General features: G+C 39.8%; 1 protein-coding gene across 2 annotated transcripts in view; it reads right to left on the reverse strand.

The window, feature by feature from the left end:
• LOC112116984 (mediator of RNA polymerase II transcription subunit 14) overlaps positions 1 to 18,285 on the reverse strand; it is a 56,856-nt gene extending 38,571 nt beyond the window's left edge. For both annotated transcript variants that reach the window (XM_024214776.1, XM_024214774.1), the window contains exons 1-12: positions 17,914 to 18,285; positions 15,839 to 15,865; positions 11,099 to 11,204; positions 9,520 to 9,693; positions 8,441 to 8,570; positions 6,587 to 6,715; positions 6,109 to 6,216; positions 5,063 to 5,195; positions 4,282 to 4,432; positions 1,966 to 2,077; positions 1,074 to 1,199; positions 325 to 403 (exon numbers count right to left, since the gene is read on the reverse strand). In XM_024214776.1, the coding sequence (XP_024070544.1) occupies positions 325 to 403; positions 1,074 to 1,199; positions 1,966 to 2,077; positions 4,282 to 4,432; positions 5,063 to 5,195; positions 6,109 to 6,216; positions 6,587 to 6,715; positions 8,441 to 8,570; positions 9,520 to 9,693; positions 11,099 to 11,204; positions 15,839 to 15,865; positions 17,914 to 18,089 (1,451 nt within the window). In that variant the 5' untranslated portion in view covers positions 18,090 to 18,285. The remainder of the gene's footprint in view (positions 1 to 324; positions 404 to 1,073; positions 1,200 to 1,965; positions 2,078 to 4,281; positions 4,433 to 5,062; positions 5,196 to 6,108; positions 6,217 to 6,586; positions 6,716 to 8,440; positions 8,571 to 9,519; positions 9,694 to 11,098; positions 11,205 to 15,838; positions 15,866 to 17,913) is intronic.
• Positions 18,286 to 19,003: the final 718 nt, after the last annotated feature.

Below are 19,003 nucleotides of genomic sequence, written 5' to 3' on the forward strand. Positions count from 1 at the left end.
CGGAATGCCGAGCCGCGCTCCTCCCGCCGCCCCTTACCAGGTGCCGCCCCAAGCACGTGCTTGAGTGCCTGGTGCCTGGAGCCGGCCCTGACTACAAAGGAGCTCCCTGTGCAAACACACGGGAAGAGATTTTCAGACAGTGGGATAAAGGCAGGCTAGGAAAGGGCTATGGAGTCTACTCCAGCAGAGGGAAGAGGAGATAACCAGCACCCTAACTTACTTGGGATAGGGAAAGGATATGTCTCCCACAATGCTAAGGAACTTATTCTTGTATGTTAAAATTCATAATATGTAAGTCAAATGAATAATTCCAAGATCACTTACTTGAGCTGTTGAAGCCAAGGGATAATGCGTTTCATGTCATCATTGACCGACTTCTCTATGTCATCCAGTGTCAACTGGTCTATAAAAATGTAATTATTTAAGTAAGCAAAAAGTCTAACATCTACTTCGTAAATAGTGAAATTCGGACCTCTGAGTAAGAAACAACTTCTTGTATTTCTGTCTAATTTGATACACATACCCACATTTTTGTGTATATACTTAAAAGTGAGCAATAACTCTTTTGAAATACTACCCCAGCACAAAAAAATTGTTATACTGTTCAGAAAAACTCATCTATTTTCTCATACAATTTGAAACTTAGGTCACCAAACCTGTTGGGCATACTGTGCTGAATACACACATACAGGAGCAGAATCTTAAAACCTGTCTGATCACACCAGGTGTTCACATAGAGCTCTAAATAAAAGGTGCATTAAATCACTCCATCCAATAAAAGCACCACTCAATCATGATGAATCATACAAAACATGCTAGTTAAACAAAGCCTAACTATTTAGTGTTAATCCTTCTACAATAAAGTATTCAGAATATCTTAAATTAATTGCAAATCCAGTCACATTAAGGATTTGTAAATTTATAAACCTAATTTTAGACCAAGACTGCAACATTCACTCATGTAAGCCTTATTCATCTACACAGTTCCATGGAGTCAGTGGAATCACTCACATAAAGGAAGCAAGATTAGAGCCTTTCTAAAGTATTAAGTATGGCCTATTTCACCTACTTACCGATTCCATAAAGCATTAGTTGGAACATTCCAGAATGAAGATCTACAAAAATGTGAAGACATTCTGATCGACCACATGGCTCCAAAATTGGAACAACAAGAGTTGGAAGAGCCGTCTCAATGAATGCTAAATAAAAATTAAAATTACTACATTGCACATGACATTCTGATCCACTTAACTAAACAATGGCCCATCACAGTGAACCAAAACTAGGGTCTTAATCCTGCCAATCCATATGCACATCAGTAATCCTCACTTGTAAGTAGTCCCATCAAATTCAGCAGGACTATTTGCACATTACCACATTTCTCATGCAAGTAAGGAGTTACAAGATAAAGGCCTCTATGTTGAAACAAGGTTAATGTTGGAATAGCAGCCAGAAAAGCAATTTATAGTTAAAGGAGAATGGTCAAATCCCTAACACCTACTAATAACAGAAAGCACCAAGAACACTGAAGACCCTATCCAACTACTATCAGTTTCAATAGGAGTTGGATCAGGCCTAAGTACTCAATCCAAAGGCTACTGAAGTCAGTGAAAGGACTTGTATTTCTTTTTGACTATAACAAGTTTCAGAAGACTTCAGCCCCCCCAGCCAAAACATAATGCACTACAAACTTTAGTTTCTGTACTATATGTAAAATTAGATATTATCTGCTGGGAACACATTAAGTACGTAAACTTTCCAAAGCAGTTATCAATGTATGATGACTTGAAACCATAGCTTGCAGCTTGTGAATACATTTTACTTTTTTTTAAACTTGTCATTAAGCTGCAAGAAGCACAGAGAAACAAGGAACTGAGAAGTGAGGGGGACAAAGATGACAAAACCATTTACATGCACAATAAAAGAAATAAGATTAAATGTAAAAGTCATAACAAACACACATACAATTGTCATTAACATTGTAGCTCTTAAGGATGGCTTTCAGCTCCTGAAGTTTCTGATGAGATCTCGCATGCACGCTGTCTATTAAGAGTTTTTCTATTGATAAGTGGTCAATCTGTAGAAACAAAATTACAAGAGCCAGTTTAAAATAAAATCAAGGTACTATGAGAGGAACATGCAATACATTTGAATAAGACTTCCTAACTTTACAAGTGAACATTTTAGATTGGTTCACTGTACAATTCTCAGTGAACCTTAATATACCATAAATTTGTACCCACAATTGAAATGTCTGGACAACATCAAAATAACCTTAGCTCTGCCCCTAGTGCAGCAACTTAACACTGGAAGGATAATTGGGGGAGAGACAACTAGAAGAACTTACGGCTTGTCTGCAGAGAAAAGATTCACAAGTTATACTGGTATAACTGCCCATGTGGAAACACTTTATTTCGGAGTAAGAGTGGCTTTTTTTGGCTTAGCTTAAACCATTTCCAAAGAGACAGAAGCTAAACCTGAAAAATGCCCTCTTTATACGAGAATAAAAGTGTCTACACTCAGGGTTACATCAATATAACCATAGTAGTTTAAATTCACACTTTTGCTAATACTATAGCATGTAAGACAAGCTCTCAGAAACAAATCTTACCCATCCATAACAAAGGGTTTCAACTCAGTGACCAATAGCAGTGGAACTCCTTCCTCATAATCACATATTGGATGACTCCAGTTTCTTCTATAACCATACAAAAACCACAACAAATATTGTACAATAGCCTGCTTAGACAAACAGCTTACTTCAAGTCATCGTTCTCCATTAAGACTCCATAGAGTCATCTATTTTTATTTATTTATTTTTGTTTAGGCCCTTATTACTATGATGTCCTACTGTCAATCTACCCAATGTGATTATTATGCAATTAACAGTAAATACAGAGGGAGTGTGCAACTATGCATACAAGTTCTCTAGGCTCAGATCACCGAGTTATAACAGTGAGATGAAGTGAGCCAATGTGTGATGAGTCATACACTGAGAATGGCTCCACACATACCTCTACAAACTGCAGTCCTGCTTTAGGAAGGGTGCTCAAACACATGCTTGAGTCCCACTGACGTCAGTGGGACTTACACACATGTTGAAAGTTAAGCATGTGCTTTTCTGACTTGGGGCCTGTATAATTTCACTGTAAACGCCTTACATCTGTTATGAAGTAAGCCGGAAAGTGGGAGGAAGGTCATGGTACCGTTACTATATCAGTGGCTATCAGCCAACTATTGTAATATTGTCCAAGCTTCTTAAAACGCTGGGGGGTGCAGAGTCCTTCATCCTTACAATGAAAGGGTTGACAGGATCAAGTCTTAGGTATGAAGAGAACAAAGAATGGAAGATCAGGGGCTAGTGTTACTTCTAGTGTTACTAGAGGGGCAGAGTTAAGGTTTGTTTTGTGCTGTAAAGATTTCCCACTGTAAGAAAGTTCATGATGGAGAATCATATAATTAACCTTAGTTAACTATTTCTATTGCTTACTTTTTATGGTAAGTACTGGTATCAGCATGTCACAATCTGACTTGACAAGGAAATTACAAGAGACTTAATTATTTAAAAATTCAGGGCAATAGAGGTTTGTTTTGCCAAACTTAACTAGTATCATGTCAATGGAAGTTACCAAAATAAAAATCGCACCCAAATAGGAATGGAGGTTATAGTTCTTTATTTCAAATCACACTGACTATCCCCACATATTTTCTTAGTTTAAGATTGGGGCATTAGTAGATTAAAGATTCAATAAAACAGACCAGTGAGATTATCTACAGTTACCATGCAGAATTAAGTTTTACATTTCTACAAATTGAATATATATTAATCTTTTAGTATTATACTTATACCTATAGGCCAAAGTTTTCAAACATGACTAGTAGTTTTGGGTGGCCAACTTCAGACACTCTGAAGAGGCCTATTTTCAGAGGGCGAGTATGTGGGAACTCCTGAAAATTAGGCCTTTCAAGATGTCTCAAGCTGGCCACCCAAAATCACTAGATACTTTTTAAACTCTTTGCCATAGTTTCCCACCACCCCTTTGTGATGCAGTAAGTGAGGCATTCAGAAATTTTATAGTTATCTTTGAAATATCCTCTAGATCAGCAATTTGTGGAGGTCACAAGAGAAATGGCACCTAACCTAAAACAACAGAATTTGATGCTGAACTAGAGTCTGAACTCTTCAAATAAAATCTGATAGTGAGACTATGTATCAACTCAATGTAATTATAAATGCTTGATTTAGAAAACTAAATGTCTGCTGCAGCTGGAGAGCCTTACCTTCATGGCTCTTTCCATTAATTTGGAGTCACAAGCTGGCAGGGGAGGTTCATGGGAAATTTGTAAGGGTTTTGAGACATCACTCTCATCAATTTTAATCGTGACCTTGTGAAGAGATGCAGTCCCGGTTTTTCTCCCAACCACCTGTTGGCTTAAAATAAAAAAATGAAGTATTAAATAACTTTATATTTTAAAACAATAGTCTAAAAGTTATTCTTGCTGAAGCACTCCAAGCCATGTGGTGATATTACAGCTAGTGTAATCATAGTGAGTAGGAAGACGTTTCTTCAGTAGTCAATATCTGATTGCGAAAGCACCGCACAGAAAACATTAAGCCATTTGTGCTACATTAATAGTGATTAGAAAAATACAGTGGCAAAATGAAATATTTAAACTGGAGCACATAATTAATTTACGAGGCTCACTATTTGCAGGATATCAAACAAAATGTCAGATCAAAGCATTTTAGATATATGAATCAAAACAGCATCAACAGTTATGCTAGCTAATATATGGCACCTAAATAAACGTGGTTCAATTTTCTGAGGTACTCACCACCCACCATCCCCACCTAAGTCAACATGATGTGAAGGTGCTCAGCATTTCTGAAATTCAGACCACATATTTAGGTGATTAAATATGGTAGTTGAGGAGACCTAGCTTTCAAAATTCAGGTTTGAAAATTCTGGCCTAAGTTTATTAATTACAAATACACCAACATTTAAGAGTCTTCTTGCATGTCTGTCAGCATAAATAAGTCCTTGGAAATTATTGAACTTACTTCCAAACGGAGAGTGAGAGACACTTCCCTGCATGATATCGTTCCACTTGCACAAGGTCACCCCAACGTTCCCGAATCAGCATTAGTGTTTGTGAATGCAAAACTTCTAGTTGAAGCGATAAGCAGAAAGAGTCTAAGGAATGGAGTTAAGCAAATACAAACAGCTTCTGTATGCTATACCGATTCACAGTAAGACAACAGAACATCATAAATCTTTTCTATGGTCCTTTAGACATACCCATTGCTTCCCCAAAACAGATAAATACTTGATGGTAGTTTATTTTGTACAGTGTCAAGTATTTTTCAAAGCTGTCTTTATCTAACTTCTTGCACAGCATCCTGTCTTAAACTTCTAGGGTACTCTTTTCTAACTGCTTCAGATATTTGAAATCAGACTGCCTTTTGGTGAAAGGAGAATATTACAAGAAATGCAGTTCATAATGAAGTTGGTAGGGGAAAAAAAAAAAAAAAAAAAAAAAACATTCTGTTACACTACAAGCTTATCTTAAGAATGTTTTTATTTTTGCATAGAATCACTTGTTTCATTGAAAAGTATTTCACATTACCCAAATATTAATTGATCCCTTCTGTGCACGAAGTCAATTTAATGACTTGTGCATAAATTATTTTCCACTTGACTGCCCACAGGTGCAACAAAAGTCTACAAACACTGCCATTCTATTAGTCAATAAAGATTGTTGGCTACTGCACCTTGAAAGTCAGCATTTTATTCTATATCATTTGCCACATGCAGCTACTCAAGTGTTGTAGGGGTAAACAGTTTAGTACACAAAGCTACCCATCCGGTTTGCTTCCAGGTGACTTGAACAATCAAGTGAATGATGCAATCCAGGTAAGTATTGGATACTGCTTCTTGCAATGAATCTTTCCTGCTGGACCATGAGAATAACCTCAAAGGCCATTTCCACTACGCTAATGGGCATTATCCTTGAGCTTAACAGCATTTATGTTCTCTTTTAAGCTCTAACCACTAGAGTGTGAGGCTATTATGTCATTCTATTAAAAAGCAATCTTTGGAAGGATACGTAGGCAGCTGTACATGTCCTGAAGCGGTTTCTCATCAGCAAAGAGTCGAGACTGGACCAACTGATGAATGAAGCTGATCTGCATACTATGAACCAAAGCTCGACCATCTTCCATGAATTAAAAATAGTTCACATTAGAGATCTAGACATCAAATCATTTTAAGAAAAAGGACTACCACACTGAATAGCTTCCAAAAGGTTAAAAGGTATTTAGCAACTTGGGTTCTACTAAAAAGTAACAGATCTCTCAGTATATTTGGAGAAATGCCATTGAGACTGTACCCCTAAAGGTACAAAGTACACAGAGCAAGGTGGTGAAAAACAGGACATTAGGTATGATTTATCCATATCAAGTTGGTGGCGTGCAAATATAGGCTGTACGATTAGTTTTAATGCTGATTAATAAAACATTACCATTTTGAGAGCAGAACCCCAGATCAATATTAAGAACATAAAAATAAAAGACTTCTGATGTTACCTCCAGTCTCTTTGTCCTCAACCAGAATTTCCAGTTTGAGGAGGCGCCATGGAACATCAGGGTCATCTCCCATCACTGTCAAGGTAGCTTCAAACTCCCCCTCAACTCGAAATTTCACACGGCCATTAGCTAGGAGAAATCATGAACTTCTTTTTTTAATGCTCAGCATGCTAAACAGGCTTTAGAGTGCAAGAGGGCTTCCAGTATAAAACAAAATTAATCTTCTATGATCCCTAGTCTGCTACATGCATTTCTACAAAAATTTAGTCAACTATTAATGTTTGTGAAAGAGGAAATACCAGCCAGCACAGTGTGGGCACATCCCATGTAAATTTCCTTAAACAGTATTACTTTAGTCAGGACTTCTAACACATCTGCCAGTTCAGTATAGATTATCTCCTGAGCAGCTTGCAGACACTGAATCACATGAAAAAATATTTAACTGGTAGTTTAACATTTCCAGAGATGAAAGGCTAATGAACCTACTTCACCAATCACTAAGAGTGCATCTGCACTTAAAGAGATTATACCAGCACAGCCCTCTACTGTAGATGCAGCCTACACTGACAGAAGAAGTTTTTCCTGTCAGTGCAGGAATACCACTTCCCCGAGTAACATAGTTGTTCCGACCAGTCAGTGGTGTGGTTTTTTCACACCCTGACTGACATAGCTATGCCAATATAACCTTTCACTGTATACCAAGCCTGAAATGTCTAGCCTCATCTTTTTATTCTTTGATGCACACAAATGTTCAAAGTGCCTTGTGCGTGCACTCAAGTGACAGTTCAAGCATTTACAAATTTGTGAACAAGGCACCTTGATGAAGGCTACCTATACCAAGTTTGAACTTTTATAGTTCCATCCTCAGGTGTGAGAGATTCTGATACACACATAAGCAAGGCTATTTAGATCATCTACTATCTTAGATATTTATCCCAAGAGCAGCCTTGTGAGCAGTATTATCTCTCCTTTAGATAGGGAAACAAGGCACAGAAGACTGACTTGTCCAAGGTCCAAAGTAAGCCCATGAAGGAACAGGGAATTGAACCCACATCTCAGGTTAGCACCATAGCCACTGGACAATCCTTCCACTCAAGGGCCACTGCAATTATGTGACTAAGTATGCCATATGATTATATAAAACTTACCATTCTTTTACAAAGACCACAATGGGTAAAATTTTCAAAAGTAACAGTCACTTAAGTACTTTTGACATTTTTACCCAATACTACACATTTAGACAGAATAACTGACAAATCCGGAAAATTCAAAGATTAAAAGCCCAAAGTCAGTTACCCTGCCTAGAGAAAAATGGATCCACTATTGAAGTTTCAATGACTTCATATTTGCCATTACATGCACTAATGGACAATTTTATATGCAAAACCCTAGTTTCTAAAAATCGGGTTATTAGCTAACACCAATGGGAAGATGAGCCACAGGAAATGAGGGTGGGGAGAAACAGAAAGGGGAGGCCATCTTGTCTGCCAAACATCAGTAGGGGAGGACATGGAGTAGGAGCAGTCCCCTGAGCAGTCGAAACTGTGTGCAGAAATATAAGAAACAATGGCTCATGAAGACCAATGCTACAGTCAGAACAGAAGAGCAACCTTTTCTTCTGTTGTCAGAGTAAGGTTTTTTGGAGATTTTACGGTGGGTTTAAATAAGATTATACAACTCCCAGTTCTTTTAGGCTGTGGGAAGTATGTACACTAATGTCATATAGGGACAGGGTTTCAATCTTTTTAGACGCTTAGAAACTTTTTCCCAGTCATGTTTTAGTTAAAAGTCTAAAATCACTATTTTAAATAGCCTGAAACAATCGAGTCTTTAAAAGTAACTTCAGGTCCTTACCAACTGTAAGATTCGCCAACTGTGGAGGAAGATCTGTAGTCACTAGTCGATGTCGAAGAATCTGGTTTAGCTGATGAAGTGTGGTTTGCTTTTCATTTTTTGTTATTGGATCAGGAGGAATTATTTTATCCTGTTAAAGTAAATATCAACATGTCTATATCTCTCAGACTGAAGAAAACCACTACTAAATAAATTAACTTTCATAAATGATACAGAAGACTAACACTAGAAGTCTGAAAGTAGAATAGGATGCAGTATTTATATTTAAGCAGGCAGTTTTAAAATATGCATTCTATAGTCTCTTGAATTTGCCTTCCAGTGAACTGGATTGTGCCCTAGACAGACCACCTTATATTTAGGAAGAAATCACTAAACTCAGCTCACTTCAGACTATTCCAGACCTTGTACATCAAATTGCCTTAGTATTCTTAAATGATATTGCTACAAAAGTTAAGGTTGATAGCCAGATTTTTATATTTATAAGAAAAATAATCTAGAGTTCGACGATTTTACATGACTTTGGAAAAGCTTGCTTAACCAGAATGCAAGCTAAGCAAGGAAATTACAAAGCAGTATTAAAGATAGCTGAACGTGTTTCCATGAATCTCTAGATACAAAAAAGGCAGCTGTTTAATTCTGGAGGGATACTATAATAGCATGTATTACGAGGATCATAGCTACAACCAGACACAGTGTGAGCAGCGATTTCAATCTCATTTTAGGTTAGTTGTATATTTTTCTGGGGTTTTAGTTTAGTGTGTACAAATACCAATAAATGACTAATAAAAAAGGAAAAAGGTTTGTTATGTTGGCCCTAGAGCAGATGTAGTCTAGCAACCCTGATAGGGAAAAGTTAGCTTACTGATAAGAAATATTCTAAATATAAACAAGTTAGAATTTTGCACATTTTGTAATTGGTTCTGTATTAGCATGCACTTTAAAGAGAAATATGTACTTGATCTGCAGTAATTACAGGAGGAGAAAGATGTTTGACACTGTTAGTTTCACTAATTTGTGTTTGTTACCTGATAAGATATCTTAGGAGGGATCTTTTTCAGCTATACTGTAAAGACATTTACCCTTATACATGTTGGGAGACGTGGATATGACCCAGTTGTCAACACATCAATAGCATATGGGATAGCAAAACTGGGCAGGCGAGCATGAACCAAAGCATCTCTAGCTAGTGATGCTAGACGATCAGCAGTGTCCACAAATAGGATAGCTTGTTGATCTAGAAAACTTGATATCATCTATAAAAGAGAAAAAAAAAATTGACTGCTGAAGTCAATCCCTTGCCCAAAGTATCTCTAAATAATACTTCCCCTTTCTCTCCCCCTCCATCCCACACAATTCAAGAAAGCCTATCTTTAGGGTGAGGTGGAAGGAATATTTTGGTAGTTTCTTACATAAATACTTACTCAAGGACATTTATACATTTTATTTCTCCCATCACCAAACCATTTATAGATAAAAATACCAGATTCCCACTTTTTAATAAAAAGGAAGTACCTCATTTCACTTCTACTACAGGGAGGGTCAAGTCTGAATTTAAGAAACTCCTGGGGAAGGAAGACAAGTTCAGGGAGCTTAGTAGGAACAGTCCTAGCTCCCTGCCTTTGCACGACAATTTAAAATTCCCTGAGAACAGAGCTTCCATTAGTGGGTGGCAGCTCTCTTTACTTCTCTTCACAGAGCATGTGGAAAAATGTGAATGAGACCTTGGGGTTTTTTATTTATTTTTTTAAGTAATTTCACAAATGCTTCATCTGTGGGATATCCACCACCAGAATTATAAGAATAAGAGTATTTTGGAGGCAGTGTTGCTGTACAGTCCCTGGATATTTTAGAGACAAGGTGGGTGAGGTAATATCTTTTCTTGAACCAACTTCCATTGGTGAGAGAGACAAGCTTTTGAGCTTACACAGAGCTCTTCTTCAGGTCTGGGAAATGTACTCATTGGTCCCATAAAAAATCTCTCATCCACCTTGTGTGTCTAGTATTTTGGATGGAATGTTAAGGAGAATCATTTGGTTTCAGTTCGTACTCCACAGCAGAGGTTTCCACTCCTATATACTCTGGTATATTTGTGGCAGTTCATTTGCGGCAGTTCATTTGCGGACTGTTACTGGATTACCACCATCCTTATTTATATTCTGCCAATAAACTGACTTTTTGCAACATCCTGGACTTTGAACTTATTTATCCAAGAGCAGGACTTGACTATCTCACAGTGCCTATATAAGGCAAGCTAGTGTAACAATAAGAACTAATGCTGAGATCAATGCCCCTGCCCTCCCCTCCCCTCCCCCCATCTCCTAACCTCCAAATGTTCTCACTCCTGATAAAATAATATTGAAGACCATATGCAGTCATGCCTTTTGCTTTCCCTATTCATGAGTTTTTAGGGTTTACTGCAACAGTTTAACCGTCTCTTAAAAAGAGAAGAAGTGACGCATTACTACTATACAAATTATACCTTACAATTATTGAACAGAATGAGAACAGCATATAATTTAATAATGTATAATTTCATGTACATCAGCATATGGAATCTGGCTTTTTTAATGTGAGCATTTTATTATCTATTCAGAGGGTACTAAAAAGCCCACCGACAAGTATTAGGTCATTTTACACCAAGTTAAGTTGCTAACTTACCGCACATTTTTCCACTTTCCCAGCATTGTTAGCCCATTTTACTAAGGCTAATAATCGAACAAACAGTTGACGTGTGCGGCTTGCAAATTGCACTATTTCTATTTTTCTGTTAAAAAAAAAAAAAGAGTAAGTCAGTACTGAAACATCTCACAAAGATGCAGTTCAGCTGCAGTGCAGTTTGCTAAAAACAATTACATAGAAAATGCCATGCATCAAGTAAAGTTAATACTTTGCATAATGTAGCATCAATTTCAGTTGTACAATTTTTTTCCCCCAACATGCTTTAATTTTTTCTTACATTAGGGCGTGGTGCTGAAGGAGTGAAAATTCAGGATGTCTTCCTGAGACACTTGTTTTTTTCCTCTTTACTTGCAGAAATGCTACATATCCAGTCTTCCTCCCTCCTCCCACGACCATTTTTAACAATTACTCTATTTGCTACTGGTTGAATGCCACAGCCTATATCCACAGCCCCATGTGTACTCGTCACCACAGCAGAAGCCTGTCTATACCAGATAAGAAAGACAGAGAGTCATGCTTGGATCTCAATTCACACTTTCATTCCAATCTCTGAGACACCATCTACAGTATGGGAAGCTTCTGATCTCTAATAATTTGGTCAGAACCTATTGACTTCCAAGGAGTTACTTTGAATTTACACAATTTTTTGCTGTAAATGCTGCTGCAAGAACAAGGTTTAAGCTACATTAAGCAATTTAAAAAAAAAAAAAAAATTATTTGTAGTCAATAAAGATACATAAATTAAGGTCAGAAGGGACCATTATGATAACCTAGTCTGGCCTCCTGCAAAACACAGGACACAGAACCTCATCCAATAATTTCTGCATCAAGCCAAAAAATTCTGTTGGTACTAAAGCATATGTTTTAGAAATATATCCTGTCTTGTAAGACTTCAAGTGACGGAGAAACCACCACATCCGTAGGCAAGTTGTTCTAACAGTTACATTTAAAAATTTGCATCTTGTTTTTAATCTGAAATTTTCTAGCTTCAGTTTCCAACCACAGGTTCTCATTGTACCTTCCTAGTAGATTAAAGAGTCGTCTATTATTATTAAAGAAATCTCTGGCTCATGTAGGTATTTCTAGCCATGATCTAGACACCTCATAATCAATTTAGTCTATGCTAGAGAAGGTTGAGCCCCTTAAATCATACTATAGTGTTATTTTCCAGAATGCAAATCCTTTTTGTAGCTCTTTTCTGAACCTTCTCCGACATACTCTTTGAAGCATTAGCACCAGAACAGGACATCGTATTCTAATAATGGTCTCACTAATGTCCTATACATAAGTAATACCACCCTCCTGCTACTATTACTACTAGTAGTAGTAGATAGTCCCCAGTTTATCACAGATCCCATTAGCTAGAGCATTGAACAGTGAGCTCAAATTCAACTGGTTATCCATCACTATTCTTAAAAGCCTTTTACAGAGCCACTGCATTCCAGGATATAGTCCCCCATCATATAAATGTGACCTACACTCTTTGTTCTTTGATGTATGAGCTTGCATTTGGTTGTATTAAAAGACATATTGTTTGATAAAGATGGCGCTTCAAAAAGCTAGTGTAAAGCCTGTATAAAATACGTAAATATAAATAAGAGTATAACAGATTTTCTGATTACTACACAAGAGATCACTAAAAAGCCTGCTCCTCTGTATTAATGGATATTTAGCAAGTATAAAAAAAAAGGTCCAGAAAGTAGATAAAGAGTGAAGTAGGAGTAAATAACGATCTTGCCATTAGAAGGAAAAGTCAATCAATGTTTCAGAGCTATTACTGTAATTTAATATTTATTTTTAATTACTAAAACCTTACCTTAAAACAACTTCATAAGTTTGCTTATTGCAAATTAAAATGACATCTACTGTTGTTGAGACACAACACCTCATTCACTGACTAAAAATACTGAGAGATTATTTTGGAAAACTGAAAGTTTATATAGCTATTCAAAGTATCTGAACAAGAGTTTTCTTTTAATACTTCCCAGCAGGAGCTCTTTGCTGATGTAAAGCAGAAATGAGAATTCAACTCCTATTTGTTTACATTGGAAAGCAGGACCCTTCAGAGTTGATGTAATGCAAGTTCCATTTAAAAATATGTATGATATAACAGTCATTAATCCACTTAGATCGAAAATATACACTACTTTATATGTCACTAGAGAGCAAGGAAGGAAACAGGAATTATGAACAGTGAGAATGCACAAGTTACCTGTTATCAAAAGCCAAACCCATCGTTTCCCCCTCCCCGCGTTACAAATGAGTTCTCAGTACCACTGCACCATATTATCAAGGTAGTTTCCTGTCCAACTGCTATTTTGTATTATTGCATGTAATACTGAAAGTAATTTACTCTTATCTATGCGGAGCAGTTAGAATCTAATATTAGTGGTGTCCTTTGTATATAATAAAATTGCATATCTTTCAAAAAGATCCTAAAATAACAGGATCCATAATTTCCTACACGCTTTGCTTATCGAGAGGTCCTCAAGAAGAATACCCTAGTAAGGGACTTAAGCTCTAATTAAAATCCATGTTAAGTTTAAAACTGCCAGGTATCACACCTCCATCACTGATGGGCGTATACTGCCTGTCACCAAGACAGCATCCTGCAAGCTTTAAGAGGTGGTTCAGGAGTCTGATGCTATTAAATTTCTCTGCATCATTACTGCTGCTATGGTAGCTCTCATATGCAGGAGCAACAAAGTAAGTTGATTAATTAAGCAACATCCCTTACAGCAATTGTAGGCAACCTTAAAGAGCTAGAGAACCATTTCACCAAATGGCGTCAGACAACAACACATCCTAATATCACACTGTAGCTTACAACATACTGATCCAAATATCACAATTCTATTTCAGACACCACAGATTGCTTGTGCCTCTATGTAACCATTCAACATTGTCTTTCCTTTCTCCTACCCCTCTCCCACCTAGTGAAAGAGATCCAAGCTGATTCAGTCCATTGACCAGCTTGACTGCGTGAGCCTCACAAAGCAAGTTCCCATTAAATTCACAAATGCCACAACCACCATGTATGCCACTCCACCCCCACTGAACAGCCACAGGGACTAAAGATACAGGTTGAATGCCACTGCCTGTAGCAAATGGAGTAACAATTGTAAGAAACATGGAACATTAAAAATGAGAGGAGGAGGGAATATTGGGCATGCAGCATCTCTTCAAGAGAAGAGGAGAAAAGTCGTCTCAAGAAAACATCCCAATTTTTGATTCCCCCAAACCAGGATCTGGTAGTGGAAAAGATTAAACCAGGGGTGGGCAAACTCTGGCCCGTGGGCCACTTTTGGCCTGTCAGACGTTTAGATCCAGCCCATGAACTCCTGCCGGGGAGAAGGGGCAGGGGCTTGCCCCACTCCACCCAGCGCTCCCCAGCCCCCCACTCACAATTCCCTTGATGAGCACCATCTTCTGGCACACAGAACCACACTGCACAGGCATGACTTCACCACGCTGTTTCTGGGATCAGAACCCCGCCCCTACGCAGCAGCATGCCCAATCCCCTCCTCGCCTCCTACAGCCTCACCCTCAAGAACCTCCAAAACGCCCAGGGGCCGCACCCATCTCAGCTAGGATGCCTCCACCCGTGGCGGTGCCGGGTACGGCCACCTTGGGGTCACTGCCGGCAGGGCCCCTAGGAGTTACCGGTACTGCCCCGTAGAGCCCCCCCCGCCTCACCACACCCCATGAGTCCCCCCTCTCTCCACCTCGGTAACATCCCTTATAGAGCCCCCCCCATGGTACACCCCATAGAGTCCCCCTCCCCCACTGGGCATTCAAGGTCCGCCATACAATTTCCATACCCATAAGCGGCCCTCAGGCCAAAAAGTTTGCTCACCACTGGATTAAACCCTGTTAACAAATAATTTTGGACAATTGCAAGCTATGCCATATTATGCAAAGTACATGCTTGACTCGATACATAGCATTTTACATATAATTGTCATTAGAATTATTGGGATTGTGTGATCTGCGTATATCTTTAAACTAAACTAGATCAATAAGAAAGAGTAACACAGATAGCACAGAAGCCAACATTACATTTTCTGGCAGGTTCTATAGATGTACTCAAACCTCCAAAATAAGCACATTAAGTACTCTGAGCTCAGTAAAAAGAGGGATATATTTCTGAAGTCTAGAAAACAGGTTCCCAAGTCAAAAAAACAAAGCTTTCTTCACTGTTGTCTAAGGGAAATGTGGATCTCCTATTATATAGGAGGGGCAAATAAGAGGTTTTATTCTATGTACATTTTTCAGCTACTAGCCCTGTATTGGTAGAAATTCCTTCTCAACACATCTGTATTTGTTTAGGTTCTTATTCTCTTTCCAACTAGATTAAATATCAGGTCAGGCACGCCCATCCTCCAAGTTTTAATGTCCTATCACTTCCCACACAAAAGGGCAATGCCCTAAGATGAACTGCACTTCTTGCTGGGGAAAGAACTGTTCAGAAGCACATTAGCAACAGAATCCAACAATCCTAGGCAGTTTCAAATTAACATTGCTATTGCTGTCACAAAAATGTTACTTCTGTACAGTAAAACAAGGACAATCCAATAAAGAAATCATTTTTAAAGGTTCTTTTATTCAGGCAAGTCTTGAATTAAGAAAAAATATTTTATTTCAATGATCCCACACTCACCTCAATGTTAAATGTTAAATTTAAGCATGCATTAATAGCCCACTCTTGTTGTGACTCACCTTTCCATGTCAGTCTTTCTTGGTAGTCTATTAAAAACATAAAAGCATTATTTAATGTTATATTATTACATTTCAATCATTTAGATCTTTAGCTATACATTCATTTGCATCCAGTGAGGAGATCTTATCATTATGTAATGATTACATTTAAGAGTTAGCACTACTCTAACATGAATACATCACACACGTTGGAAAGTGTGTTTGAAGAAGTTGCGTAGTATTTCTCCATATTCATGAAACTAAATTTGACAAGTTTTACTGTTCAAAAAAGGTGCTGGTTTACTAGCTCTAGAAATAAGAGTTGTCTATTTATACATACAAGTGCAAAATAGACAGCAACAGCATTAGATCCACCATTATGCCCTACCATCCTGCCTAAAACTGGAATTAGAAGAATCAACTTGAAAGATGGAAGACCTTAGCCTCTCTGCTGAGCTAGCCAATATGGATATCCATAAGTACTTATAAGGCCCCCAATCACTGTACCTCATTGATAACCCTCCAGAAAACAGGACAAAGACCAACTAGCTCATTTCATGTAGACTTAGTAGACAAGTACAACTTTTGGCCCAAATGATAGGAAGTGGATTGGGAAGCGCTGCCCGTAAATATCCACAAAGCTATCTCATTATCCACCTCCAAATTCCTCCTCAAAACTCTTTTTTGTCATGATGCCTAGAAAAAGCTTTGCAATGGTTAAGACACTAGTGTGCACAGACCACTGTCTATCATGCTGACTAATTTCTCTCTGTTGAACTCCCCCCATCTATTTATAATAGTCTATTGTGTCTTGTCATGCTTAGATTGTAAACTTCACGGGCAGAAAGTGTTCTTTTTTCTATACTTGGAAGCTACATTTTTGGTCACAGATCTGGACACATCAGTACTTTGTGTTGGACAGTTAATTGTAAGCAAGGGAGATCATCACACAAAAATAAGGATATTTTATAGAGATAAGGAGCCCCACTGCTAGCCAAATGCACAGAACATGTGGCATGCATTGAAAATCTAGGACATTCACATTTGGTTGAGATCCTGGACAGTCTATAATTCAATAGTGGATCAATTGTCCAACATATTCTTCAAGCAGTGTTAACCCTGACAGTTTTATTTTGTATTAATTACATGAAGTTGCAATGTTTGGTATCATATTATAGTACACAGTGTGCCTAACGCAAATATTTTAATACATAGAGCTAACTGAATGTGAGAATGCAAGAAGTCAGTAGCACTTACATTCAGTGCATTTTACTGTGAAAATCCTAAACCTCAAATTAACACACACTAGACACTGAACCAAGATTGTTTTCTTTACAGATCACCTGTAGATAGGATTTATAAAATATCAGTGCACCCACAAATGTGCATCTCCAAAACCTGCTGAAATTCTAAAGTGGCTGGGCACGTCATGAGAGTAAGCTAGTCCATGGAAATACAGTTTACATGATCAGATTCAGTAGTTCTTGTTCTGCACAGACCTACGGGTACTTTCCCATTGGCCCAAAAAATTACTCCTTGCCCTATACCCCCTACACTACCCTGTGAAGTTAATCAGAATAATTTAAGAGATGAGAGGTAGTTTAAATGCTAAATTAAACAAATTGTTCAGATTTAAGTTCACTCCTTGTTTGTTTTCACATCAAGCATTGCAGCAACCAATAAGAGGAGCAAACAAGACAAAGATGGACTAGCTTATTCTCATTATCCAAGCTATTTTTTATTTTAAAGCGCTTCAGTGTGAGACGTCAGAACTTTAAGAATCTCTCATAGTATAACATATTACTAATGTAATTAATTAAAAAACGTGCAAGTTCCAATGTCATTAAAATTAATTTAGAGACAAATGTAAATGCTTTCCGAACAAAACAAACTACGTTCAAGCTTTTTCTCTGTTCTCCATCTTTTAAGTCATTTGACGGAGCCCCACAATTTAGCAGGGATGGGATGAACCGGGAGCAGGTACAAAGCCGCACAAGGTCTAGCTCCCCCGGGGTGCAGGCTTCGGGCAGGGGCAGCTCTGGGCACCCGGCACCCTCCCCAGGGGCAGGGAACGGGGCGCCGAGCGCGGCACTCACAGGTCCGCCAGCACCGTCAGCTCCGCGTAGGTCCGGTGCAGCAGGAAGTCGATGAGGGTGCTGAGCCGGTAGCCGGGGCTGGCCGCCGCCGTGGCGGTGCCCGGGGCCGGGGGGGCCGGGGCCGAGCCGCCGCCGGCCGGGACCAGCTGGTTACTCTCCAGCTGTACCGGCGCCATGGGGGCGGCAGACTGGGCAGGAAGCGCGCGAGGCCCCGGCTCCCCCCGGGACCCGACCAGCCGCAGGGACCCCGCGGCGGCTCCCCGCTACCCGGCGCGAGCCGCCGAGCTCCGGCAGCAGGGGACGGGGAGAGAAGGCGGTGCCAGGAGCCTCCGCGGAGCTCAGAGCCCGCTCGGCGCAGGGGCCGCCGCCATGATGGGGGATACCGAACCGGAAGAGAACCGCTGCGGCGGACCGGAAAGAGAACCCTTCCGGCAAGCCCAGTCCGCAACCCGCGGGCGCAGGGCTGCGCGGCGGCTCCCTCAAGGCAGCGTGGGGGGCGGGGCTAAAGCCCAACGGTCCAAGCAAGCGGCAGCGAGAGATTGTTGAGTGCGGACAGATACTGGGGCAGGCGCGAGCCCGGGTGGGGACGCGTCTGGAGAGCGAGTCGCAGGGGCGGGGCTGCTCTAGTGAGAGGGGGCGGGGCGGCGGAACGCAGCCCGGGAATGGCCCTGGCGCTGGGGCAGCGCGCGGCAGGGAGCTCAGCCCGCTGCTGCTAGGAGCGTGGGGGGCAAGTGGCCGGGAGGCGGCGGGAAGCTGTTGCTGCTGTCACCGGTGAGCTCGCATCAGGGGCATCACGTGGAACTGCCCCCTCAACGGCAGGGTCCGCGCACTTTGTAGGGCCTGACTTTTGTAAAGTGCATAATCAGGTTGGGTGCCCAACATGAGACACTTTAAAGGGGCCTGATTTTCAGACAGCGCCGAGCCTCCACCTTCTGCAAATCACACCCGGGAGAGGTGTCACAAGTTGCACACCCACATGTACGGTTGTTGTTTTTTTAATACTGATAATGTGGAAAAGGTGGACTGTTGCGCAGGATGTTGCCCTGTCCTTACATCTCACAATCTAACCAGAGTCGGTCCTAGTCATTTC

The sequence above is a fragment of the Terrapene carolina genome, unplaced genomic scaffold, assembly GCF_002925995.2.
Source record: "Terrapene carolina triunguis isolate 2854851 unplaced genomic scaffold, T_m_triunguis-2.0 Scaffold24, whole genome shotgun sequence".
In the NCBI taxonomy this organism is placed as follows: domain Eukaryota; kingdom Metazoa; phylum Chordata; order Testudines; family Emydidae; genus Terrapene; species Terrapene triunguis.